The sequence below is a fragment of the Mytilus edulis genome, chromosome 2, assembly GCF_963676685.1.
Source record: "Mytilus edulis chromosome 2, xbMytEdul2.2, whole genome shotgun sequence".
NCBI classification, from domain to species: Eukaryota; Metazoa; Mollusca; class Bivalvia; order Mytilida; family Mytilidae; genus Mytilus; species Mytilus edulis.
This window is the reverse complement of record NC_092345.1, coordinates 52,179,414-52,207,124: the sequence shown is the minus strand read 5'-3', so window position 1 is coordinate 52,207,124 and position 27,711 is coordinate 52,179,414. Positions and strand designations below refer to the sequence as shown.

The 27,711-nt window shown below is 32.3% G+C and overlaps 1 protein-coding gene across 1 annotated transcript; it reads right to left on the bottom strand.

The window, feature by feature from the left end:
* Window positions 1–3,988: 3,988 nt before the first annotated feature.
* Window positions 3,989–27,658, bottom strand: LOC139512416 (queuine tRNA-ribosyltransferase catalytic subunit 1-like). The gene is made up of 9 exons (XM_071300026.1): window positions 27,406–27,658; window positions 23,445–23,513; window positions 22,410–22,548; window positions 21,771–21,849; window positions 20,697–20,812; window positions 15,659–15,797; window positions 8,863–8,938; window positions 7,801–7,995; window positions 3,989–4,250 (listed from the first exon to the last, which is right to left on the bottom strand). The coding sequence occupies exons 1-9, from the start codon at window positions 27,625–27,627 to the stop codon at window positions 4,014–4,016; spliced, it is 1,272 nt and encodes a 423-aa protein (XP_071156127.1). The 5' UTR covers window positions 27,628–27,658; the 3' UTR covers window positions 3,989–4,013.
* Window positions 27,659–27,711: the final 53 nt, after the last annotated feature.

Below are 27,711 nucleotides of genomic sequence, written 5' to 3'. Positions count from 1 at the left end.
ATTTGAAGTAGATGGTTCAGTGCAGTCTTGTATTGTTTCATTACAAGAGCCTTACAGGCCAGATTAGTAGGTCCTTGTAAATTAGTTTTTCTTTTACCCTGGCGGTAATCAATTTGCAACTTAACAAAGTAAGAAATGTACATTAAGTATTATGATTTTGTTACTTTACTTTACTTCAGCATGATAAATAAACAAAACAATTAATTGCTTATACAAGCTTATAGAACTGGCCTACATGTACAATAGCAAAACTTGTTGCATTCCTTAATACCAGTAAACTGAGATGCATGCATGTTTCAAATAAGTTACACAAATACTGCATTACATGAATGTTGACTAGATTTTTTTCTAAATCAAAAAGTGAGAGATACAAAGTTCAACTAGATGTGTCAAAGCGACATGAATGGCCCTGTATCAAAAAATTGAAAAATCTGCAATTTCAATAACACATGTGGACACAAACATGATGGTAGTCTCACATATCAAAAATCAGCTCAAAATCAGGAGGCGTATAGAAAAAGTCTGTATAACTGTGATTTTCAACAATTCATCAAAGTCCATAGATTGTAATATCGACAAAAATTAGCCGTGCGGAACAAAACTTAAAACTTGATCTGTAATTCATCTTGGTTAACTCACATGCCAAAAATCATCCCAATATCTGAAAGCGTTTAGAAAAAAATCTATATAATGGTTTGTTGCGGAATGACGGAATGCGGAATTACGGACTTACAGAATGACGGACAGGGGTAAAACTATATGGCACCAACAACTTCGTTGCGGGGCCATAAAAATCATGGCTTAAGTTACAGTGTTAATTGACAGGGTATTTGTAATTTACATGTTAAAAATGTTCAATGATCATAAGTTTAAGAATTTAATGTTATATATATATATACACCTTGACTTTGGGGCCAGGGGACTGATTCTGTGACTGTGTTTGAGTTCTTGGAATGGGTGTAGAGAACTGCAGTCTCCTTCTGTTGCCTTTAGTTGTTCCTTTGGGTGGGCTCAATTTCGTTCCTTTTGGTGTACATCCAGTCTTAGAAGGGGTTAAACAGTCCCTGTTTCGCTTTTCATTATTGTTGCCACGGACATATTCTAACTTTATGGTGAGATTCTTAAAGTTATTTAAAACTTTTTCTTTGAGAGTGTCAGTCAACTGTTTGCATTTTTTTCTGGCTGTTGTATATGAATTTAAGAGATTTAAAACATGCATCACATACATAAGTGTCTTCATTTTCTTCAACACACTTTCTCAACAGATTTTCCTCCAACTGGTAACAATTTGCATTAGTTTCAATTAGATCAACATCACTATGTTTCATAAGTTTACGTCTTTGCTCCGCTTTTAAATTGTTCACATCAAAATAATGTTGACGTTGCAAACATGTGTTGTTAAATTCCATTGTGATGAAGGTGTACACTTTTGATCATGCTTCTCCTTTTTAACCCGTTATTTGCAATAAGGTAAATAGGTAATATAATCTAAGGAGGTAACTAATCGTATCATCTGTTTATGCTCCGCTTTTTTCTACCGCCTTATTTGTTACTGTAAACAATTGCCCATTATTCACCGCGGCAATCATTTTCCACTTTTAATCTCTAATAAATTCCTCTGTGCACAAATTTATCGGCAATTTTTACATTTTCCCTTTGATCTTACAGTGACTTGACTGTTAGTGTTGCTATCCACCAATTGCAACTCATTCAAAATTTTGACCAAATTGCAATTTGTTTTATAAAATCAAATTGTTCAACTGGTCAGAATATTGAACAAATTGTTCGGTCAAAATGTGAAAGTGCAAGGTGATAAAATAAAATATACTTACAATCCTATAAGACTTTAACTCCACTTTATTGATGGTATTACTAAATCAGTCTATCAATCTGTATAGTTATATTATAGCCATTACCATACTAAAGGTGAACTGTTTTATTTTTAATTGCTATAAAAATGTCCAAACTAAGCTTTTATATAGTTTTTCTTTCGAAAAGTATTCTATATTCATAAGAATCACACATTATGTGAATAAAAACATTTCATATTCAGTAAAATATTTGTGAAATTGCAATATGTTTGTAGGAAGGGGAGATAATCTTTTTTGGTTTCAAAAAATCTTTATTCAAAAGAATAGTATTTTAGGTTATCTCCACAAGGAAACTTATCAATAGCATATTGTTATTTCACACATATTTTACTGAATATATGATGTATTATTTTAAATGATATATGATTCTTATGAATATAAAATCCTTTTTATTTTTTATTGCTATAAAAATGTCCAAGCTAACCTTTTATATAGTTTTTCTTTTGAAAAGGATTTTATATTTATAAGAATCATATATCATTTAAAATAATACATCATATATTCAGTAAAATATGTGTGAAATAAAAATATGCTATTGATAAGTTTCCTTGTGGAGATAACCTAAAATACTATTCTTTTGAATAAAGATTTTTTGAAACCAAAAAAGATTATCTCCCCTTCCTACAAACATATTGCAATTTCACAAATATTTTACTGAATATGAAATGTTTTTATTCACATAATGTGTGATTCTTATGAATATAGAATACTTTTCGAAAGAAAAACTATATAAAAGCTTAGTTTGGACATTTTTATAGCAATTAAAAATAAAACAGTTCACCTTTAGTATGGTAACGGCTATAATATAACTATACAGATTGATAGACTGATTTAAAAATACCATCAATAAAGTGGAGTTAAAGTCTAATAGGATTGTAAGTATGTTTTATTTTATCACCTTGCATTTTCAGTCTTGACTGTGGTTTTCTACAGCAGTTGGTTCAAATTTCTGACCAGTTGAACAATTTGGTTTAATAAAACAAATTGCAATTTGGTCAAAATTTTGAATGAATTGCAATTGGTGGATAGCAACACTTACAGTCAAGTCACTGTAATGCCTAATATTTTTAATATCATAGACATGACTTAATACTTGAAAATATAAGGCAATGATGTCATGTATCAGTTCAGCAACGTCACATGCTCATGTCCATCTGTGTCAATTTATCAATGAAATGCATGCGACTTCATTCATATAACTGAACAACTATCACAACGTTTTGTACACGTAAAAATAGTTTTTTTTTATTTTATCTCATATTCTCAACCAAAATATATATAAGACACATTGGTGATACGGAGAATAATGTCATTTTATTTTTCTGGATACCGCCTTCATCAGCTTGAATATAAGCTAAACCTAAGACCCCTAGCGGGCTGGCATGATATTCTTGCTGATTAAGTCGGTATCAAAAACAAAAATGCCAGTATTCTATAACTTTAACTTTGAACTGAATTTAGTTTTAATATTAAAAGCCAGTGGACTGTGAAATGTCAAGCATATGACTTTCATCTTTATGCCACAGGCTCAGTCTCTAAGATGTAACTGTACACTAAATCATACAGCTTAATGTACCAGTAAACTAGTATACATGATAACTGACTGTGAATACTCGTACACATGTGGATATCATCAGGGGTGGATCCAGCCATTTAAAAAGGGGGGTTCCCAACCCAGGATAAAGGGGGGTTCCAACTGTATGTCCCCATTCAAATGCATTGATCGTCCAAAATAAAGGGGGGTTCCTGGTTCCAACCCCCGGAATCCCCCCTTTGGATCCACCACTGATCATATGGGCAGAGGTTATTACATTAATTGCCAAGTTTTGTCTAGGTGAACCCTGGAGCAAGGTCATTTATTCAATGCACAAATAAGGTATCACTTGGGAACCATTAATAAAATAATTTATATTTGCATACTAAAAATTTTCAAGAACTGAAATTACTATATATATTTTTAAGCATCAAGCAGGATAAACAATGACATGAATGAGTTGAAGCATTTTCATGATGACAGAAGTGCAAATGCAATAGAAGAATAGTAATTCTTAATGTAGTGGTCAATCAGTGACTTCAAGTTTCCCAGAAATATTTCAGAGGCACCAAAAATAACTATATGAGTTACCAATGAATTTATTAGCATCATGATATTTTAGAATTTTCTATATTTGAAGAGTCAGTGACTTTATTCTTTACATCTACTGAAGATTGGCCATTGTCTGGTGTATTTACATTTAATTTAACATTAACTGAATCTAATGCATCAATAGCCCACTGAGGAAAGTCTTTGTTTGGAAACTGCTGGATGAAAAACGCCTTTATAAACTGAGGAAACTTGTCTTCTTTTATACTATCATGGACAGACTTCATTAAATTCAACTGGAAAAGACAAGTTATAATTAGTTGTCTTACAAAATATAAATAAAAGAAGATATGTGTGGCATATGTAATAAATGAGATCAAATGATTCAAACAATCAAAAGATTATTTATGTACATTCAATGATAGTACATATATATATACATTTTCACTATACACCAATCTCCAGATGTGTTTTATGAATGCGTTTCACCCGTTTATGCGGCATCAATTGGCATAAACAAAGTTATTGAACAATTGGTTCTTACCATGACGTTAAAACATACGCATTATGACATATGAAATTTGGTTTGCTAACTTAAATATTTACTAAATCAAAGGGTTATGGAGCTGGAAAAAGCATTTGATGTGTATCTTACAGAAGAAGAAAATGTCAAAATTTAGTTCGTTTCTTTTAAACTGTTTTTATACGAAATACCTGGCATCTTGAACCAGTCCGGTAATGCTATATCTTAATCACGTGTAAATAAACATGACTTGATGCAGATTGGCAAATACAGTAAGCCTTACCAATATGATACTCCGATTAAATTAACAAAAGTATTTTTATATCTAAACAAGCAAGAGAGAACCTATTCATTCTTTTATAACAGCAAAATTTAATTTGTACAACATAAAATTAATGGTGTTGGTAAACTTTAAACAGGTAATAAGACGGATCAAGATTAGCCGATAGAGGGCACAGAATTTCTTGAATCACTGCGTTCGTAAATGAAGTCTGTTACGTAACCTTTAGTGGATCAAATTTCTAAGTAAAAGGGTTAACTATTAAACTTCTTTTCAATATTTTGTTTGCAGAATGCTTAATCAAATAAACTGTATTTTCTATACAAAAGTCAAGCAAACACCTACTTTTACACGATCTTCAAAGAACTGTAGAATGAAAAATGTGTGCACTCTATTCCACATAAACAAAATGTCATTTACACGATGACCATAAAAGCAAATGCTTTTAAAAAGGAAATTAATGATAATTAATTTTTATGTTTCAATATATTTTAGCACTGCAGTTCTCATTATTATCACATTTAAGTAGTTGTAAAAGTACAATGTCTGAAAGGAGGATATATGATAAGGCAACTAGATCCTTAACATGCTAGAATAGTAACATTCTTCTAAACCTTTCAAAATTATGAATTTCATTTCTAAATAAATAGGTTCAAATAATCTGAGTGATTTAGTGCAGAAATGTCACTAGTGATGTCAATAAAATAAAAATTATCACCTGAAAATTTTTGTATGTCCTTGGAATTTTTTTTTTAATTTATTTTCATCAGGAATGCTCAAACCAAATCATTTGAAAGCAAGGGATGTATAAATATGTAGAAATGTTACGTGCTATTTGACAAAAAGGAACCTAAATTTAGGTGTAATACCACCATTGATTTTCCCCTATTAGTCTTTATTAAATTTGCACTTTTCAAAAAAATCTGTAGAATTTATCTTTGTTTCAAATAAAGAAATACTTGGCACGAGTGAAGTTTTATCCTGTCCAGTACTATAGAAAAAAATGCAAATAACATTTCATTGCATATAAGAAAATAACCATCACTGGAAGTTAACCAATCAAATTTTTCCCCTTACTTTATCTGTGTACAAGGTTTAGTCACCATGTAACCTCAAGATTACAAAGTATTCTATAAGGACGCCTCCGGGTGCGGGAATTTCTCGCTACATTGAAGACCTGTTGGTGACCTTCTGTTGTTGTTTTTTTCTATGGTCGGGTTGTTGTCTCTTTGGCACATTCCCCATTTCCATTCTCAATTTTATAGAAATCCCAAATAAAAAAATAATGGTGCTTTGAAATACCAAAGACATATGTTTAGGACACAGAAATCTTTTACTGCAATAAATTGTAGGATTAATAACCTACAACTGTCAAATTCAAGGGAATATTTTTTTCACCTATTCGCATACAACTGGATGTGATGTACCTTGATTTGGTGGTATTACACCTAAAGCCAAAGCCAAATTTATCTAAGGTTAACTTTGCCTGAGGGAGTTGGAATCTTATTTCTAAGTAATTTAATTTATTAACAAGATGTTTTAGAAAAATATGTAATAAACCATGACGATACCAAAGCACTGTCTTTATTTTTTTTAAATTCTGAACAAGAAAATAAAATTGTTTAAGTAGAAATTTTCTATTAACTTGTATGCAGACTTTGGCAAAACCAGGAAATAAATTATCAATGAAAATACAAATGAATCTTTATCCCAGGGCTTCCAAAACGATCATATATTCCGGACATTTGTGTAATGTCCGTTAAAAGTCTGGCTGGGCAAACTTTTAAGCATGAAACGGTCATATACTTTTTAGTTTTCAAGGCTTTTTCGGTCATTTTTAACATAATTCCAAACTTTTGCCTTTAACATCCACACATTTCCGGTCATAAAAGTGACATGATGATTAATTACTATCAAAACAACCCCTACTTCAATGCTTTCTAATTTTAATCAAGGCTAATTAGTTGTTGGACAGCTGAAATCTACCTGTTCAGGTGACAGGTGAACTATTTTCAGTACCGGACATCGTATAAATTGATCGGTCTATTCACAATTATTTTCTTTAGTCCAAAAGATTAAATTTATAAGAAATTAGTTTATCAACATGATTTGATGAAAAATTTAAAAAGGTTTGAAATGAAAAATCGTCGAAACTACGTTGTATGAACTAGAACACGTGTGCTCATGTGCGGAGGTGGGAAATTTAATTATGCATCCTACATTTCTTCAAAAATGCTAAAATTATCATTGATACCTTATCTAACGTTCATTTTAAGTATTTTGTTGAAGAAATAACGTGGAAAGAGCTTCTTCACTCAGTCGTGCTTTGTAACGTACACGGATTTTACGTATCCATTTATGGTTCATGTTTTACCATTGTCAAGTCAACATCCGGTTTGAGAAAAAACGTGATTTTAAAAACGAAAGTAAAGATTTTAACAATGTCATTTTGCACAAATAAAGAGTCTAAGGCAGATATGAGCACGCTGATGTGCACACTTTGAATAATACACTGCCAATTTAACAGTTTACATCCGAACATCAAATTCATAACAATGTAAAGTTTAAAATCGTTTTTTTTTAATCTAATGTCAATCATTGGAATGGCCATCTGATTACCATAATTGTCTTTTGTGACTAAGTCTTAAGGGATTAAAATCGGGATCAGATATAAAATGTTCGGCTGGCTCAAATATTTTTTGGAAGCCCTGCTTTATCCATATTTGTATCCCTAAAAATAAGGGAACTACCATTCAACATTAAGGGGCAGGGGTGTTATAGAATTTTCCTAAAAAAATAATTTACTCCCCGATTCAATGAAAAAAAATTTATGGAGGTCAAGTATATGAAATTTTTTTTTTATTCTGAATCCAGATTTTCCGCTTACCTAATAGTGTTAAAATTTGAAAAAAAAATTTAGCTAAAAAATCTATCCAAAAAAAATTTGCTTTACACAAAAAAAAATTCTGAATCAAACAAAAAACCTTTACACCCCCTTGAAGTTTAATAGTAGCTTCCTAACTGAATACACATTATACAATACCTGATATGCAACATTATGAACTGACAACAGATGACACGCCACAGTTTCATTGGTGACTATAGTGTGAAGATATGCTCTTGTGTAATTTTTACATGTGGAACATTTACATTGATCATCAATAGGACGAAAATCAGATGAAAAGATTTTTGACTTTAGATTCAACTGACCACTGGGCACCAAAGCTGATCCAAATCTCTGAAATGAAAAATAAACTTTAACTCTTGTGTCAGCCTGTATAGTTAACTTTACATGAATAGCTGCCACAGATTATACAGTCCTGATGAAGGTTTTCATAATTAATATAACTATATGTCACAGTTCAATTTATCTTACGGTTGTTCAAAGAAGACAGACACTATTTGTCAGAAACCAATTTTTTGAAGTTTTTGTGGGAACTGGTAAAGGAAAATCACAACTTTTAAAAAAAAATACTCAAATGAAAAACAGTTCTTTATTAGTTTTGCTAAGAAAAAATGGTGAAACCACAAAATCAGATAACCTTAAAAAATAAACAAATTATTCTATTTCCGAAAAAAAATGGATACCTATAAAAACAAACAAATTATAAGTATTTAGGTAAACTTAATCATGTTCAAATGTTTTAATATTTGAATAGGTGAAAAACACTTTTTGAAACCCTTTGTTATCATACAACTGCAGACCATAAATAACTGCATTACACTGTGTCCTTTTGGGGTGATGATGGAATTTTCATTTATGCAAAATCAATTTCGGAACAACATTTTACTGGTTTATTCCTTTTATAACTATAATGGTAAATGCCCATTTATAAATACAGTTTCAGCACAATATAAAATGTTATACAGTCCATTCAAATGTCACTTTTATCTATTTCCTTTTAAGGACTATTTTAAGAATGAGAAACATATGTTTGTTTTCAGAATTCCATTAATAACAAGTTTTTCCATTTTAATCATGTGGGAAGATGTTCATCAAATTTTAACAGTTATTCCAATAAAACAGTTTGTTCTCTAGTGATAATATAAATATATGTAAATGATTTTTTTATATTGTGTATTTATATCTAAATAAGAAACCTACAGCTGTTCTTGTTGGAAAAACACAATCAAACATGTCACATCCTAGAGCTGCACAAACAACCAGGTCTACAGCAAATCTGAAAAAACACAATCAAACTTGTCACATCCTAGAGCTGCACAAACAACCAGGTCTACAGCAAATCTGAAAAAACACAATCAAACATGTCACATCCTAGAGCTGCACAAACAACCAGGTCTACAGCAAATCTGAAAAACACAATCAAACATTCCACATCCTAGAGCTGCACAAACAACCAGGTCTACAGTAAATCTGAAAAACACAATCAAACATTCCACATCCTAGAGCTGCACAAACAACAAGGTCTACAACAAATCTGAAAAACACAATCAAACATGTCACATCCTAGAGCTGCACAAACAACCAGGTCTACAGCAAATCTGAAAAACACAATCAAACATGTCACATCCTAGAGCTGCATAAACAACTAGGTGTACAGCAAATCTGAAAACACAATCAAACATTCCATATCCTTGAGCTGCTCAAACAACAAGGTCTACAGCAAATCTGAAAACACAATCAAACATTCCATATCCTTGAGCTGCTCAAACAACAAGGTCTACAGCAAATCTGAAAACACAATCAAACATTCCATATCCTAGAGCTGCATAAACAACTAGGTGTACAGCAAATCTGAAAAACACAATCAAACATGTCACATCCTTGAGCTGCTCAAACAACAAGGTCTACAACAAACTGAAAAACACAATCAAACATTCCACATCCTAGAGCTGCACAAACAACGACGTCTACAGCAAATCTGAAAAACACAATCAAACATGTCACATCCTAAAGCTGCACAATACAACCAGCAAAGCTGAAATAGGTAATACAGTGTTAAACTTGAAGTAATATTTACACTTTCTTATCAGACAAAATAGTTGTCTATGTTGCATAAATCCATGTTATTTTGGACTCCTTGGCAATCATACCACATCTCCATATTTAATATGGCAGGCACGATTGTTATAAACTAGGATTTTTGTGGGTAAAATCCTTGTTCATGAAATATTTACACTTACCTGCCTCCTTAACTAATTGCAATTTCCCTCTACTTCCCCATACGTTCGTCGAGTTTTTTAATATAAATACGGTAACACCTCCAGTTATCTCCCTTGCGTAACTCTTCAGTTTCTCGAGACCAATATAAAGTAATTCCTCGAGAGGGGAGGAGGGCGGGTGAGGCAGGTAAGTGTAAATATTTCATGAACAAGGATTTTACCCACAAAAATCCTAGTTCACTTCAATATTTCCACTTACCTGCCTCCTTAACTAATTGCAAAAGAATTTGCAGCCCTACTAAAGGAGGTGGGAAAGGAATAAAATAAGGAATTAAAAAATTATATTCACCTATTTCTGTCTTCCTCTCTTGAAAGAATCCAAAATTGCTGACTTGCCAAAAATGGACTGGTGGTCTGGAACATCCTTCAAATAGAATGAAGTGAAAGTAGTTTCAGATGTCCAGTGAGCTGCTTTTAAAATTTCTTCAGCTGATACACCACAAAATAAAGCCCATGAAGTAGAGAGTCTTCTTGTATCATGTGCTCTTGCTGTTTTTAAAGTGTCTTTATCTGCATTTTCATATGCATAACGCACTGTATTAACAATCCATCTTGCAATAGAATCCTTTGAAGCTTCTTTATGATGGTTTTTTTGATAAGTAACAAACAGTCTGTTTGATTTCTTTATAGATTTTGTTCTATTTATGTAAATCCTTAATGCACGACAAGGGCATAGTTTCAAATCCTCAGAATCAGTTGCATAAGAATTAAATGAAGGAATGAATAATGGCTCCCAAGGCCTATTCAAAGTCTGTGTTTTTGCAAGAAACTGCATATTTGGTAATAGTTTAATTCCATTTTTTTCAAATCTGAAATGTCCATCATCTAATGATAAGCTATGAATTTCACTAACTCTACTGGCTGATGCAATAGCTACTAGAAAAGCTGTTTTGAATGTTAAAAACTTTAATTCAATCGAATCTAAAGGTTCAAAAGGATGTTTTGTTAGCATCAATAAAACTAAAGGTAAATTCCAATTTGGGGTCAATTGACGAATTGGTGGATTCATATTAAATAACCCTTTAATCAATGATGATAACTCAGAACTGTTTGAAATTTCTAATCCATTATTATGAATCAATGTTATGGCTGACTTGTAACCTGTAATAGTCTGTGGTTTGCATTTTCTTACAGTAGAAAGATATAACAAAAATTCTGCTACTTCTGGTATAGTTGAAGAAGTGGAATTGATATTATGTTCTTTACACCAACTGTCATATATTCTGAGTCTTGCATCATACACTGTTTGAGTAGATGTTTTTCTGGCATTTGCCATAATTTCTGCAGTTTTTTCAGAAAATCCTTTTGACTTATGACGCAATTTGATAATTTCCATGCCACAAGATTTAATGTTTCTGGACTCTGATGAAATATTTGTATTCGATTGTGAATTTGTGAAAGCAGATCTGGCAGAAGTGGTAGTTTTATTGGAATATCTATCAGTAGATCCAACATCTGAGGATACCAAGATTGTCTTGGCCACATTGGTGCTATTAGAAGAACAACTGTCTTTTCTTCTCGAATCTTTTGTAATATCCGAGGAACAAGGATTGGAGGAGGAAATGCATATGCATACATGCCGCTCCAATTTACAGTTAGAGCATCTACTTGAAATGCTGCTATGTCTGGAACCGGAGAGCAATACACTGCTAACTTTTTGTTCTGAGCTGTTGCAAACAGATCTATACTTGGAGTTCCCAGTTTCTGAAATATCATATTTACTATCATATTGTTGAGTGTCCACTCTGTCATCTTGAAAAGATTTTTCCCCCTCGAAAGAGCATCTGCTAGTAGATTTATCTTTCCCGGAATGTGAACTGCACGGATAGTTACTTTGTTCTGAATACACCATTGGTAAAGGTCCCAAGTTAGGTAACACAGTTCTGGCGAATGGGTTCCGCCCTGTTTGTTGATATAACTTATCACTGTTGTATTGTCCGACCTTATCAAAATATTCATGTCTTTCACGATCTGTACAGCTTCTTGAAGAGCTAACTGTACAGCCTTCAATTCCAACCAATTTATATGTTTTAGTTGATAAGACTTTGGCCATATTCCTGATGTCTGCCAAGTTCCTAGATGCGCTCCCCATCCTAGTTCTGAGGCATCTGTGATCAATGTCAACTGAATTGTCGGCTCCTGTAAAGGCATTCCTTTGAAAATATTTGTCCGATTTGTCCACCATCTTAAATGTACTGTCAAGCTCATTCGTACAGGAATGAACTGATTCAATGGTTGGATGTTTGGCCTCCATAGTGCTAACAAATAAAGTTGGATTGGCCTCATATGTAATCTTCCCATGGGTATAAGGTAAATGCATGAAGCCATCAGACCTAGTAATTTTAAAATTACTACTGCTTGAATCTGTTGACTGTTTAGTAATGCATGTATTATTTCCAAAATACTTTGAAATCTTGTCTCTGTTGGTGTTACTATCCCTTTCTCTAGATTGAAAAGGGCTCCCAAGTATTCTATATGTTGGGTTGGTATTAAGTTTGACTTTTTCTGATTTACTATAAGTCCCAAATCTTGAACTAGACGGAGTACAAAATGCATTTGCTTTACAAGAGCTGTTCTGTCTGAATTGCTGATCAGCCAATCGTCTAGATACATGAATATCTGAATCATTAACTTTCGTAGGTATGCTGCTAATACAGCCATAATCTTTGTGAACACTCTTGGGGCAGATTTGAGCCCGAATGGCATTGCTCGAAATTGGTAGCTGTGACCTAGAAATCGGAATCTCAGGAATTGTTTGTAATCTGTGTGAATTGGGATATGAAAATACGCATCTGCTAAATCCAAAGTTACTGCATAGTCTCCCTTTTTTAAAGCTTTCATTACTGAACGGAGTGTTTCCATCTTGAAATGATGAGGCACTACTATTTGGTTTAGAGGTTTCAGATTGAGACTCGGTCGCAAACCTCCTTGTCGTTTTGGAACTACGAAAACTGTGCTGTAATAACCAAAGTTTTCTTGCCCAACAGGAACATGTTCTATAACATTTTTTTCTAATAAAACACTTATTTCTGTTAAAATAACCGACTCGTGAATACCATATCTTGGAACACTTGTCTCTTTTATGTTTAAACATGGATGACTCATAAACTCCAGTTTTAGTCCTTCCAGTAAAGTTTCTAAAACCCATTGATCTCCTGTGATCTTTGTCCACTTCCTGTGAAACATTAGCAAACGTGCCCCTACCTGGGGACTTATATTTACAGTTTGTACAAGGTTCTTTGAACTTATTTCCTTGGAGCTGGAAAACTTTTTGGGCTCCCAGCTGCTTTCCGAAAAAAATTTCCTTTCCTTGAAAAATTTCCTGGACGAAAATTATCTTTGTTGGAGTAAGTGTTAGTTCTGGCAACTTTAGCTCCACTTTCAGAATTTTCAGAATAGTCACCTTTCCTCTTTCTGTTAAAGTCATTTACCGGAGTGCGATCATCTCTAGACTTGTTAAAGTTCTTGCTATAACTACCAGTATTATTATAAACATTCTGGGTTTCTCTAGCATCCCGTAAATTTTCTGCTGATGTATGCAGTGTGTCAAAGTATTTTCAATTAAAAAGTTGACTGCCAAAAACGGGCAACTTTAACAACTTCTTTTCTGTCGACTTACTAATGAAGTTAACATTTTTCAGAAAAAGTTTTCTTCTACTTAATACTGAATTTGCCATGATTCTGCCTGATAAATCAGCCATACTTCTAAAGCAATTAATTAATGCTTTACGTCCTTCAATTCTATCATCTTCACAAGTTGCCTCATCCAAAAAGGCAGAAATCATAGTACCATATGAAACGGCTCTAAAAAGTGCTCTGGCAGAATTGTCCATACGACGAAAATCATTATCTAATTCTCTGTGAAAAGGTGGAATATTTATTCCAGATTTAAAAGAATTGCCTTTATGACCAATAGGTAGCCCTTCCTCAATATTGTCATCTAACTTAGGAGGACTACAGAAAGCATTAAAATCATCTTTCTTAACCATGAAAGCCTTATCATCCCTGCCACGAACAGCTCTGTTTTTCAAATGACCAGAGATAGCTTCCTTTTCTACAGATTTTACCATGTCAATAATTTTCCTTCCAAAGGTAATTTAATTGCTGATTTTTTATCATTCTTGTCAGGTTTTAGTCTTGCCGAAACAAAAGAAGGACGTTCCTGATGAGTCTCTGAGGTTTCAGGCTCTATATTTAGAACAGTTGCCATTTTATTAATGAAAGAAATCCACTCAATTGGATCAGAAGCACCAGGTGCCCCTTGTGGTACTTCCACTGGGGTGCAAGTATACATTTGACTAGATCGTGGCGATGCAGACCCATCAATCTTTTCTTCTGGATCAAGATAAGAAACTTGATCTTGATCAACATTTGTCATTAAAGACATCTGATCGTCATAGCTTTTGAATTTGTCAAAATGTGGCCTTTGGTTTTGCAAAGTTACAGAACTAGGCTTTCCAGGAGGTTGAACATCAAGAACATTAGCATTGATATCAATCAATTTCTTTTTGAATAAGTTTTGTTTTTGTAATTGTACCTGTTCTTGTACAATGGCCGAAATATCGACCATACAAGTGCTGTTGTCAGGTGTATTATCAGTGACAGTGTCGTCATTTGAAGCTCCGACTGCCGCCTCCACAGGTGGACTTATGTCTTTGAAATCTGTTAACCCATCTACACAGACGGGTTGAGACAGTTTATTCAATTTAATTGCCTTCTGAACACTTTTTTCAATCATTTTCATGACCAAACTCCGATGTTCCTTTGACCAATTTTTGCAAATTTTGCATGGGAATGACTCGTTACAAATATGATGTTTATAACATTCATCGTGCTCATCGAGAGTATTCATCCTGTCCGGACATTTTACACACTTCTTAAACTTGTCTTCCTGTTTCTCCATCTTACGATACAACGTCTATAATCCAAATAAACGTACAGGGAAAGCAACGCATGTGCTTTAATGGCTGCTGCCGAGAGAAACTGAAGAGTTACGCAAGGGAGATAACTGGAGGTGTTACCGTATTTATATTAAAAAACTCGACGAACGTATGGGGAAGTAGAGGGAAATTGCAATTAGTTAAGGAGGCAGGTAAGTGGAAATATTGAAGTGAACTTGATGAACAATTCCCATGCATTTTGGTCTCTGGTACTATCAGGCCTTGCACTACACCCCCTGCCCCCCCAAAAAAACATTCAAAGATGTACTTGTTCTCTTTATGATACTACCACTATAAGTCTTATGTAAACAGGATTTTTATAAGCATTGTTATGCAATTGTATTACTTGGTAAACAATAATAATATTAAACTTGATACCAAATTTTAGGTTTCTCTGATGCATAGTTCCTGAGAAAAATGTGAAGAAAATTTCATACACTGTCATTATGCATTATGCATAAAGATATATAAGTATTTGAAATAAAACATAAAGCTGAGCAATGGATGAGAAAATGTATCTAACAGTATAACATGCTTTTTTGAAGCTTGATATTAAATTTCATAAAAGTTGAAACTTCTGAAAAAAATGCGATGCTTATTTCATGAGACAGATGGATGGACAGAGATAAACATATTATGCCAGTTGTTATCTATTTGATTGATATGCTTGAGCTTTTGATTTTGTCATTTGATTAGGGACTTTCGGTTTAGAATTTGACTGGGAGTTTGGTATTTTTGTTATTCTACTTTTTACCCATACATCTCTTTCAACCTTACCCTACTCCCATCAAGTATCTTGGTTTATCATCAGGTAAAATGTCTGTAGACAGTGAAACCATTCTCCAAAAATCTTGTTTTTCTTCGCCACCACTCAATCCTCCTATTGCATAACCATTTACATCTCTTTTTACTAATTCTAAAACAGACATACAGAAGAAAATATTGAATTCAAAGCATTGAAAGTGTTATACACAGGCCAATCTGGCTTTAAGATTCAAGCATGTCAATTATTTCGGCCACGAGCTTCACTGAAAAGACATTGATTGTTGAAATGGGCATCTGGTGCCGAAAAATTGTTCTGTTTATGTTTATTATTACATTAGTATGGTTAAAAGGAGATGTGGGGTAAATGTCACGGGACAACAACCTAACAACAAAAATAACCAAAAGAGGGTAATTAACAGACTTAAGTCATTTCTTTTTTAAATGTTTATTTATACAGTTGTTGGAAGATTTCTGTTTAGTTTGCGAGCATACCCGCCAACTGTCACTATTTGTGGGGGATTTCCCCTATGAAGGCTCCCAAATTGAAATTTTTAAAGAGCAATTTTGTCCTCAATTTTAATCAAACCAATTGATTTTACAATGACTATAGGCTTATAAAAGCATGAAGAAGCAAAAAAACAACATTAAAATGTATTTGATGGCCCACTTGAAGGTTTTATAAGACTATGATAGTCATTTTCATGCAAAACCCCCATGGGCATTTTGAAAAGTTGGCAGGTATGTGAGAGGGATATACAAAGGACTTAATTGAGCTGTATGTTAGTGACAGTTAAATTTTTGCAGATAGTAACAATTTCTCATTTGCATTTTGTGGACTGCATAACTGCTATTGAAGCTACGGAAATTCTCTGTGGTATTTTTTTTGTGTGACAATTTTTTTAAAGATTTTATATCATTTACTGTTTTGGCATGCATATTTCTCTCTATGATTAGTTTCATATCTGTTATTGCTTTCTTACTGTGTTTGATGACCCTAGCTGGCCTTCCATGTTTTTGTTTTTTTTAATTGCATTATTCTTATACTATTTTATTGTGTTTGATACAAAATGTAGACATTTTCCATATCTTAACAAACATTATAAACACATTTCTCAAGATACCTCATAACAAAATATTGCAATAATTATTAATTTAATTATTGAATGATTTCATATAACAAAAGGACAACAATGAACTATGATTCACTGAAATGTCTTGAGATTGGTCAACTGTAAGATTACTTTATGTCCCCATTATGACATTAAAGATGTTACACATAGTAAAGTGAAAGTACAAAGTTTCATCGTCTAATAAAAGACCTATGGTCTGTCTGTATGCTGAAAAAGTATATTCACATGTTAGGTCAGTAGATGCCCTTGGAAAGACTTTGAAGTATTCTGAGCCTGCAATGTCTTTTGGAGAAGAAAAGGACTGCTTTGAAACTTCATACAGGCATCTGTTGTAAAAGACATGAGATAATCCTAGTGTGGATGATAGAAACGATCCATTGAATTAAAATATTGATAATCATAATGTGTTTCTAGGTTACTGGCAACACACTTTTCACAGATGGGCTAAGAATCATTTTACAAGTGACAATTCATCCAGCATGATCACAATGTTTAATAAGCTTACATTTACACAGCAAAATGAGATCAACTCAAAATTCAAAACAATTTTGAATTCTTGGCTGTAAAAATTCTTCAATGAATCAGGTGATGAAAGCTTTTTCAATGTTTTTTTTTCTCTATCTACACTAGTGTTTGCCAAAAAAAAAAAAAAAATAAAATTCAAGATTGAATCAACTGACTGTTTCTGCCATTATTTTTATTTTGCACATAAATTTTGCTTTTAACATTTTCTTTACCTCCTACTGCATTCATAAAAATACAGAAAAAGGTAAAGCAAAAAAGACATTTTCAGATATGCTGATTTAATATTGCTCATTTATACATGTAAATGTTTAAATTTTGCCTAATCAGCTATGACAGTTTCTCTCTATCTGAATGATCTGCTAAGTTTTGACATATAACGTGAATTTGAAAAGATCGACAGTTTCTGCCATTTTTTTAGATTTTATTTTGCACATCAATTTTACTGTTAACAGTTTTTCTTTATCTCCTACTCACTCAGCTTCCATAAAACATACAAAAATAAATAAAAATCATCAGTTTAGACAATAACAGTTATGCTGACTTACTCATGCTCATGCTACTTGTAAATGTTTTTGTTTTTGCCTTTCAGCTTTGACAGTTTCCCTCTTATCTGCTACAGTTTTGACAAAAAAATACATATTAAAAAAAAAATCCAGGAAGGTGTCAACTTACAGTTTCTGCTATTATTTAAAGATTTCATTTTGCAAAACACTTTTACTTTTAACAGTTTTGCTTAACCTCCTACTGCATTCATACCAATACAAAAATAGGTAAAAACAAGAATGTGTCCAAAGTACACGGATGCCCCACTTGCACTATTATTTTACATGTTCAATAGACCGTGAAATTGGGTAAACAAGAATGTGTCCACAGTACACGGATGCCCCACTCGCACTATCATTTTCTATGTTTAGTGGACCGTGAAATTGGAATAAATTCTATAATTTGGCATTAAAATTAGAATGATCTTATCAAAGGGAACATGTATACTAAGTTTCAAGTTGATTGGACTTCTACTTTATCAAAAACTACCTTGACCAAAAACTTTAACCTGAAATTTGCACTATCATTTTCTATGTTCAGTGAACCGTAAAATTGGGGTCAAAACTATAATTTGGCATTTAAATTAGAAAGATCATATCATAGGGCACATGTATACTAAGTGTCAAGTTGATTGGACTTCAACTTCATCAAAAACTACCTTGACCACAAACTTTAACCTGAAATTTGCACTATCATTTTCTATGTTCAGTGAACCGTAAAATTGGGGTCAAAACTATAATTTGGCATTTAAATTAGAAAGATCATATCATAGGGCACATGTATACTAAGTTTCAAGTTGATTGGACTTCAACTTCATCAAAAACTACCTTGACCAAAAACTTTAACCTGAAGCGGGACAGACGGACGAACGAACGGAGGAACGAACAGACGGACGGACGAACGGACGCACAGACCAGAAAACATAATGCCCCTCTACTATCGTAGGTGGGGCATAAAAATCTAATTTGGCATTAAATTAGAAAGATCACACCATAGGGAACATGTGTACTAAGTTTCAAGTTGATTGGACTACAACTTCCTCAAAAACTACCTTGACCAAAAACTTTAACCTGAAACTCACACTTTAATTTTCTATGTTCAGTGGTCCGTGAAATTGGGGTAAAAAATTTAACTTGGTTGTAAAATTAGAAAGATCATATCATAAGGAACATGTGTACTAAGTTTCAAGTTGATTGGACTTCAGCTTCATCAAAAACTACCTTGACCAAAAACTTTAACCTGAAACTCCCACTTTCATTTTCTATGTTCAATGGACCGTGAAATTGGGGTCAAAAGTTTAATTTGGTTGTAAAATTAGAAAGATCATATCATAAGGAACATGTGTACTAAGTTTCAAGTTGATTGGACTTCAGCTTCATCAAAAACTACCTTGACCAAAAACTTTAACCTGAAACTCCCACTTTCATTTTCTATGTTCAGTGGACCGTGAAATTGGGGTCAAAAGTTTAATTTGGTTGTAAAATTAGAAAGATCATATCATAAGGAACATGTGTACTAAGTTTCAAGTTGATTGGACTTCAGCTTTATCAAAAACTACCTTGACCAAAAACTTTAACCTGAAGCGGGACAGACGGACGAACGAACAGACGAACGAACGGACGGACGGACAGACGAACGGACGAACGGATGCACAGACCAGAAAACATAATGCCCCTCTACTATCGTAGGTGGGGCATAATAATGCCCCTCTACTATCGTAGGTGGGGCATAAAAAATCCTCGCTTTAGTCAAAAACAACAATATCAGTCATGCTGAATAACTTTTAAATGTTTTTATTTGCTTATCAGCTTTAACAGTTTCTCTCTATCTGCTAAAGTTTTGACATAAAACACAAATACTGGTGATGGTCATCATTCAAGGGCAACTCTTTCAAGGATGTGACTAACAACTTATTGTCAATCTTATTTCACCAATCATTTTTGCTATTTACAGCTTCTTGTATTCTCCTGCCATTTTCACAAAAAATACCCTAAAAAAATTGTCAATCAAGTGTTATAACTCCAAATTGGGGTCAACTTATGATTTTGAAAATGATGACATATTCTTAGATTGTATTTTGTTGTCATGTAGTTTCTGACTTTCAAATAAAATCACAATAACATAATTCAATAGCAGTAAGTCATATCAGCAGTTACAGTAGTTTTCAATAGTTTCAGTAATGTTGACTTATTTCTATATCTTGTTTTGCTGATCACTTTTGGCGTTTTAATCATCTATCTATAATTGTTTTCAATATAAAAGCTAGAAATGTGAAAAAATTGGTTAAAGTTATCATTAAAGGGCAATAACTCAAATGAAGAGTTATCAGACTCTTTAGGTCAAAATGGACAGTAGGTAGATCTTGACATTCTATTAAATCAGTTCTGCCTGTCAAATTTTCTCTCCCTAAATTATCTCAAATTTTCAGGATAATAGGCTAATACTGTGGATTCATTAATTTTGATGGATATCAATTTTCCTGGATTGAAGACAAAGTGTCTTTGTGGACATAAGACTTTGTGGTTTTGCTACATTCTCTTAACAAGCTTAAGTCTATACACAAATTTGAATTTCTTTGAATATTTAAATTTAAGGTTTACCTATACACAAGAAATGCAAGAAAATTGGTATTCCATGAAAAATTAATAAATCAACAGCACTGATATGTTACCACTGTGTTCTTTTTTTAGCCTGATTGGCCATGTAGGTAGGCAGGCTGGATAATTAACAAATTTTTAAAAATAATTACAAAAAGAATGATAGCTGGACAGACATGAAAATAAACTTAAGTCTCAATCCATTCAACCAAGCTCCTTTATAGCCTTTACTTATAACATAACCCTAACATTTACCATAAGCACATTTCTTCCGTAGTTCAGGATCTAGTCCACCTTGTACAATTGGGAAAATACTTTGATCATGTGGCCTTTTATGAGCTTTAATACACCTATCCAGCCATCGTATTGTCCTGAAAGAAAAATTGATCTTTAAAAAAACATTTCTGTCAATATATCTTCACAGAATTTGATTCAAAACATTTTCCCTAGTACGCAGATGCCCCATCCGCACTATCATTTTCTATGTTCAGTGGGCCGTGAAAATGGGGTAAAAACTCTAATTTGGTGTTAAAATTATAAATATCATATCATAGGGAACATTTGTGCTAAGTTTCAAGTTGATTGGACTTCAACTTCATCAAATACTACCTCGACCAAAAGTTTTAACCTGAAGCGGACAGACAAACGAACCAACAAACGGAGTCCTGAACAAACAGACAAGAAAACAAAATGCCCATAAATGAGGCATATAAATAACCCCAATTGTAAATGATAACTATAAAAGAGACTGAAATATTTTCATCTACATGGCAATAGTCCAAATAAAAAAAGTTGAATAACACTGATATTAATATGTTACAGGTATTTTATTGTGCTTCCCACCTTCAACCAATTAAAATACAATGTAGTGTTAAAAAAAACATCAGTGTGATCAGGTGGCTATTTTTGTTATGTTTTTTAAACACATCTGCCATCAAGAAATAAGCTGTCAAGTCATAATAGTTATAGTAAAAAAAATGTATTTTAAAGCTGTCAATTATTACACTTTGGTATTTATTTGTTTGAAAAATCACACCTTATTGTTTAATAATCATTTGCAGACAGTATTAGGCATGACCTTTAAGTCCTTAATACACAAATAGACACTCAACCAAAACTTTCTAAATATATGTGTTTTTGCTGATATTTTTAGAAGATATTAGGAGTCAATCAAATGTCAAAGCATTAATTTTCCTTTCCTTCTGACCTTTTCAGTGTGCTGGTGGTTAATAATTGTATGAATTCCTACATGCTATTCCTACACCTACATTATTATCTACAAACAATATCGGTATCAGTAATTAATGTGATGGAATCAATAAATTCTACCTCCACATGGCTTCTTCTAGTCTTTCTCCAGTTGTAGAACTGTGTACAACATCATCAAGTTGCATAATTATATCAGCTCCTGTAAAAAAAGGCTTTAAATGTAAAAAAAAATATTTAAAAATCATTAATTCCAATTACAATTATATCCTAAAGCTTCTATGTCAGATTAAAAAACAAGGTTAAATGTATTAAGATGAAGAGAAATATTTAAAAACAGTGGCAAAATGAGAAAGATGTGCTCAAAGGGAGGTAAGTTAACTATAAAATTTGACAGTAATTTTATATTAAGAATAGTGGAAATTTCATTATTTGAAAATTTAGGAAGATTACCTTTATCCATCCTCAAAGAATATAGGGCATATTAAGATTAACATGCATCAGTGAAAAAACTATGTGAATTAAGTTTTTTATCCTACATTGAACTTATGATGGTGTCCCTAAGTCAAAACATGTTTAGACTTTCACATGTCCAAATTGGTTTAATGCCAGAGTTACCTTTCTTTTTCATTCACATAAATGTCTAAAACAAGTTGATAGCAGTCAAACTTCATACATAATTGTTGCAACGTTTACTGATTATAAGAATGATAATACTGATTAGAATCAATCATATTTATATGAACAGAAATAAACTACAACCTATAGAGTTTTGTATTTCAATGGACTTCTCAGGAGTGAGCATCATTTCAGATCCATCATGGGGAGATTGAAATTTAACTCCCTCTTCTGTAATCTCAGCTAATTTTAGTAAGGAAACCATTTGGAATCCACCACTGTCCTGTAAAAAGAAGGAAAACTCTTATTGAATAATGACAAGTTGGAAGAATAAGGAAAAAAATCATTTGCAGATCACAAAAAAAATAATATAAATGGTCATTACAGATACATTTAACTACAACTGACATTATTTGAAGTTATTGAATAAAAGACAATTTTGAAAGTAGAAGAAATCTTCAAAAGCTATTGACTACCAATATTGACTATACATTGCAATATAAAGATACATGTATCAAAACAGAGAAAAATCAAGCACCACTCTTTTTATTTATGTGTTGTCATCAACATCTTAAACCTGCTAAATACTGAAAGTTTAAAAGCCTACAGATGAACTGTTCTATGCAACCACAACTAACATACACATTAAAAGAGTTTGAACTAAATCCTATACAAATTTAACTTGTGCATTTTTCTTTCTTCATGTACACGATGTATATCATTCCACAACATTTAATAAATGCCAGTGATAAACCAAAACATGTTTCAAGTATGATAATTATATTGTTCTATTTTTAAGTTTTATTCAGTAAGTGCATGTTTTATATTAGGAAGCTATCTTCCAGCCATAATCAACATGATCAAGACAAGAACATATCAATGTTATATGAATATGAACATTCTTTGTACATAAGGCACACTTTGTTCCAGATTTTTGAAGTTCTGAATCACCATGTAACACTACATATATAACAGTTGACAAGAACATGTGTCATCTCATATAAACACATGACCAGTGCTTAGAAAAGTAGTAGCAATTAAAAATTTAACCATGTTAACAGTTAGATGTTTGATATAACAATGGAATAGACCAATCTCTGGCATGCTAACATCAAAGCATTCAAAGTATCATGGGATTTTAAACATGAATCATAATAATATGTATTACATATAGCTTACTGTCAGTAAAGATCTGTTCCAATTCATAAATTTATGAAGACCTCCAGCTTTTTCTAATAGTTCTGGACCCTGAAATAAAAATCAGTCTTTAACTTGTTAAAAGGAAAATATAATTTTGTAAGAAAAGTGTTACATACTGGTGAATTAACTGTGAATTATAAATATTTTCATGAAAGAAATGCATTCTAACTTCCACATTTTTCTTATCAATTTTTTTTTTCCAAGTCTCTCAACAAATGAACAAATGTAAATGCCTGGTTCTGTGCCTTATGTCAAAATTATTAGAAAATTATTTGAAAAGTAACACTGATCTGCTTACCACATTTAATACACAAACCAAATACAGTAACTTGAAGCAATGGTAAGGCCAAATAAAATAGAATGTGTGGTTCCAGTTACATCAACTTAATTTTGAAATCTTGGGGCATGCTTTGATTATTAGCATTGTGTATGAGATTCATAAAATTTGGATAGGTGAGGGCAAACTTTGGGGTGGTTGCTGAAACAAACAAAAAAATGCAATTTTTGGTTTAATAAAGGGCATTACTCTAACACACAAAATGACTCACTACCCCAATTTCTGTCTGCTTTTATCATGATTGTAGGTTCTTAGCATTATCATAATTACATGTATGTACAAGTTTCATAACATTTAGATAAGCCTGATGAGTAAAACGTACATTTTTTTAAGTCATAATGCTGAAACAGAAAAATTGCAATTGTCCCTGCATTAAAAAGGGGCATACCAATAGAATAGTAGGTTAATCACTACCTAAATTAGAACTCAATCTGCATAAGAGGTCCCAAGTTCCAAACCTTCGTCTTGCTGTCATATTTGGAAGGCTAATCATGCTGTTCACTGACAAATACATAAACTCAAACATGCTTACAGGGATAAGGGCTTCACAGTCTTTATTTTTGTGTATAATTTGTTTTGTAGGACTTGTCCCCTCTTTCATAATTTAAGGATGTACTTAGGCGAGGTTTTGGAATATGTGTCAAATGTTCGGATTCCTTGGTGTTTTTCCATACAATACAATGTAAAATATTTTGCCCCATAACACCCATTTATTTTTTCATATAAGACTTAATAGCTCATGAAAGGTCATTTACCAAAATTTTAGAAGATTCTTAATTTTCTTTCTTTTGTTTTGAGACCTAATAATACCAATGCAAATATAAGGTAAAAGTCAGAGTCAGCCTTTTCCCGCCATATTTTAAATCTCAAAGATGTCGAAAATGAGGTCCATGACCTATCAATATTTTTAGCTTATTTTTATCCTTAAAGGGAAACTTCGCAAAAAAATCAAAAATTGATATTATGTTTATTCTGTATAAAAATGCTCAAATTCATAGATATTAAAGTTTTATTCTGCTAGATAAGAGATCACCATCGATTTTAAATTTAGAGTATCAATTTTCTGAGGTCAGCCATTTTGTCACCTTCTCCGATTTGCAGTCACGATATGTCTAAGGACCAAAACCACAGTAACCCGATGTAGTCGTAATTGTGTGTCGATATCTCGTCAATCGTACAGTTGTTTTATCCGACTAGTTAACTAGTTAACTAACTTGATACGGAAAATGTTCTTCTTTTTTTTTTAAATAACCATGATCTGTTATTTTTAGACTGATAATATAGGAATTTAATAGTGAAAAAGTCAAAATTTCAAATCATAAATAAGTCTTCCGTGAAACTTGAATTGTTTTCGGAAATCTAATTAGTTCATAATTCTTTTAAGTAATAAACTTTATTCAAATAAATTAGGATCTTCGCTCCACTGATCACCCGCATGGCTAAAGGTATTACTCCCAAAGATATTGTAGGGGGTGTGAGGTGACACGTCCAGGTATTTAAGCGATTTCCTGTCGAGTTTGCAAATTCATGCATCGTTTCACTTCATAGTGTATTGATAAGTGTACACGGCCGATAACTTATAACTTTCCATTTTGAACTATTAGGTGTATAATATACATCTCTATCTTGCGTGTCCGAAAGTGATATTACTAAACTCATACGCTTGTTTATGAATAACATTTCTGGTGAAAAGAAAATTATTTATAAAAATATAAATAATACCAAAAAAAAAAAAAACAGATTTGATGAAATAAAAATCTATATACGTATTTTTTCCAAGGGTAAATTTGGTAAAATGTAATATATCTCGAAAAAAGGAAGAAATTCGCCATCATCACAATTGTTCCGACATGCATGTAATATATACGCAACTGGAAGTACACTAATACCGAGGGATGTGAATATTTTCCAGGAAAACTATAGAGTATCAAAGTTTCAAATCAATTTGGGGATTTATTTTCTCTCTTGATATTCAATGACAGCAATTTAAAGAATAAACTGCTTGTCCGTTTTAGTGGTATTCTTGCCAGTTGAAACAGACTTATAATTACATTAAAAAATTGGGAAAGATGACATTTAATTCGTTCATTTTTTTTTTAATACATCGTTGGTCAAATAGCTAAAGTATTATATATAGTTACGGTGTGAGACAAAGAGTATTTTAAGAAGGACATTCCCGATTATGTATAAATTTTGTTGATGTTTTTCACACTTGAAAAGCATATCTGTTCGTAATTTGTTTATTCCATTCCAATTAGATCCTTTAATTTCCTGTCAATTTTTTAAAACATCTTTTTTCAAATATCTGAAGTATTCATGTGTTGCGAGATTTAAAATATTTTGATGAGCAGTTTAATTCCTAAATAGGTAATTAAAGATCACTATGGATGGACTAAATTATATAATTACAATTGTTAATGATCTGTTTGAAATATTTAAGGCTGCCGTTCCTAATTTGAAAAAGTACAATTTTTAGTTCATAAACTCGTGTTTAGAAGGCTATTTTTTTTATTTATAAATTCTTCAATTAAAATAATTCAGTATTTTATCGTTACTAAAGTAATCAAAAGTCATAATTCATTAAAAGTGATCTTATGCAAAATATAAAAATATACAACAGCTATCCAGTTATTGTGCAATCTTATTATTCCCGTTAATTAATTTTAATTATTTTTTTTTACATTCATGTGTCTGAAACTTTGTCCGACTCCCGTTTACAATTGATACGAAATGTTGTTCACACCTGAAATGCCAGTGAACCGTGACGCCTAGATTTCACTGAATGAGGATCAAAAGATTAGAATTACATAATGCTAATCTTTTAATTACCTTGAGTTAAACTACGCATTCCACATTCTTTAGGTGTCACAAAACAATACACATTTTATTGTTTCCACCCGTACAAGCAAGTGAAAATGATTGCTGGAATGAAGCACAATGGTCAGAATACAAACATGTATTTTTAATACACTATCGATCATGTCAGTTTCGTATGTTTGTTTAAAGTATTTTTAGAAAAAAAATCATAAAAATGTTCTATTGTATGATTTACTTTTATTATTAAAATTCGTTTTAAAAAATCCACACGATCTTATTTTAAAAGTTGCATGGCTATCACTTATTTTTCGTTGGTTAATAGCTACACCAAAAGTCGTCGATGCGCTTTAAATCGCGTTATTAGATGGTTAACGAACAAGACTTAAATGAGATATTTTCACTCCCGGCATGCATCAAAGACTTAACTACGTCACATAAGTCAGGAAGTTTCAAAAAATAAAATTAATAATTCCCAATTTTCTTCTTTATTAGATTTCATATCAAAATAAAACTTGGTGAATATGTTTTTTATGGTATTATGAACATAATAAGATGAAAAGTGAAAAATCGCGAATTATCCCTTTAATTGATGCTCTACCAGCTTATAGAATCAATTTTAACTTCTTGATTTATTAATTTTCACCTAACCTCACCTAAGTACATCCTTAATGTCTTTCATGTCTTTATTATCCCTCATGTTTAAACTCTTTAAATGATCAATCACTATTCAAGATATTGATTGGTTTCAAATTAATGTTGTATCATTCAACATAGTAAACATCTTACAGGTCTATTACCAAGATGGTAAGTATTTCCTAACATGATTTTACAGTCTAGCTCCTCTAATTGTTCAGGTAACAGACCCTTCAGCGTTCCTTGTGTACCAACTGGCATAAAAACAGGAGTTTCTACAATAGAATGGGGAAGTGTCATATGACATGCTCGGGCTTTTGTTGTTGAACATTCTGCTAAGATTTTCAGTGAGAGTGCATGTGCTTTGGAAGTCATGTTTGTTTCTAATTTTATTCAAACCAATCAAAATTCATTTCTCAATCAAACCCTACTTTCGTTTTGCTTTTAACCAATCAATTG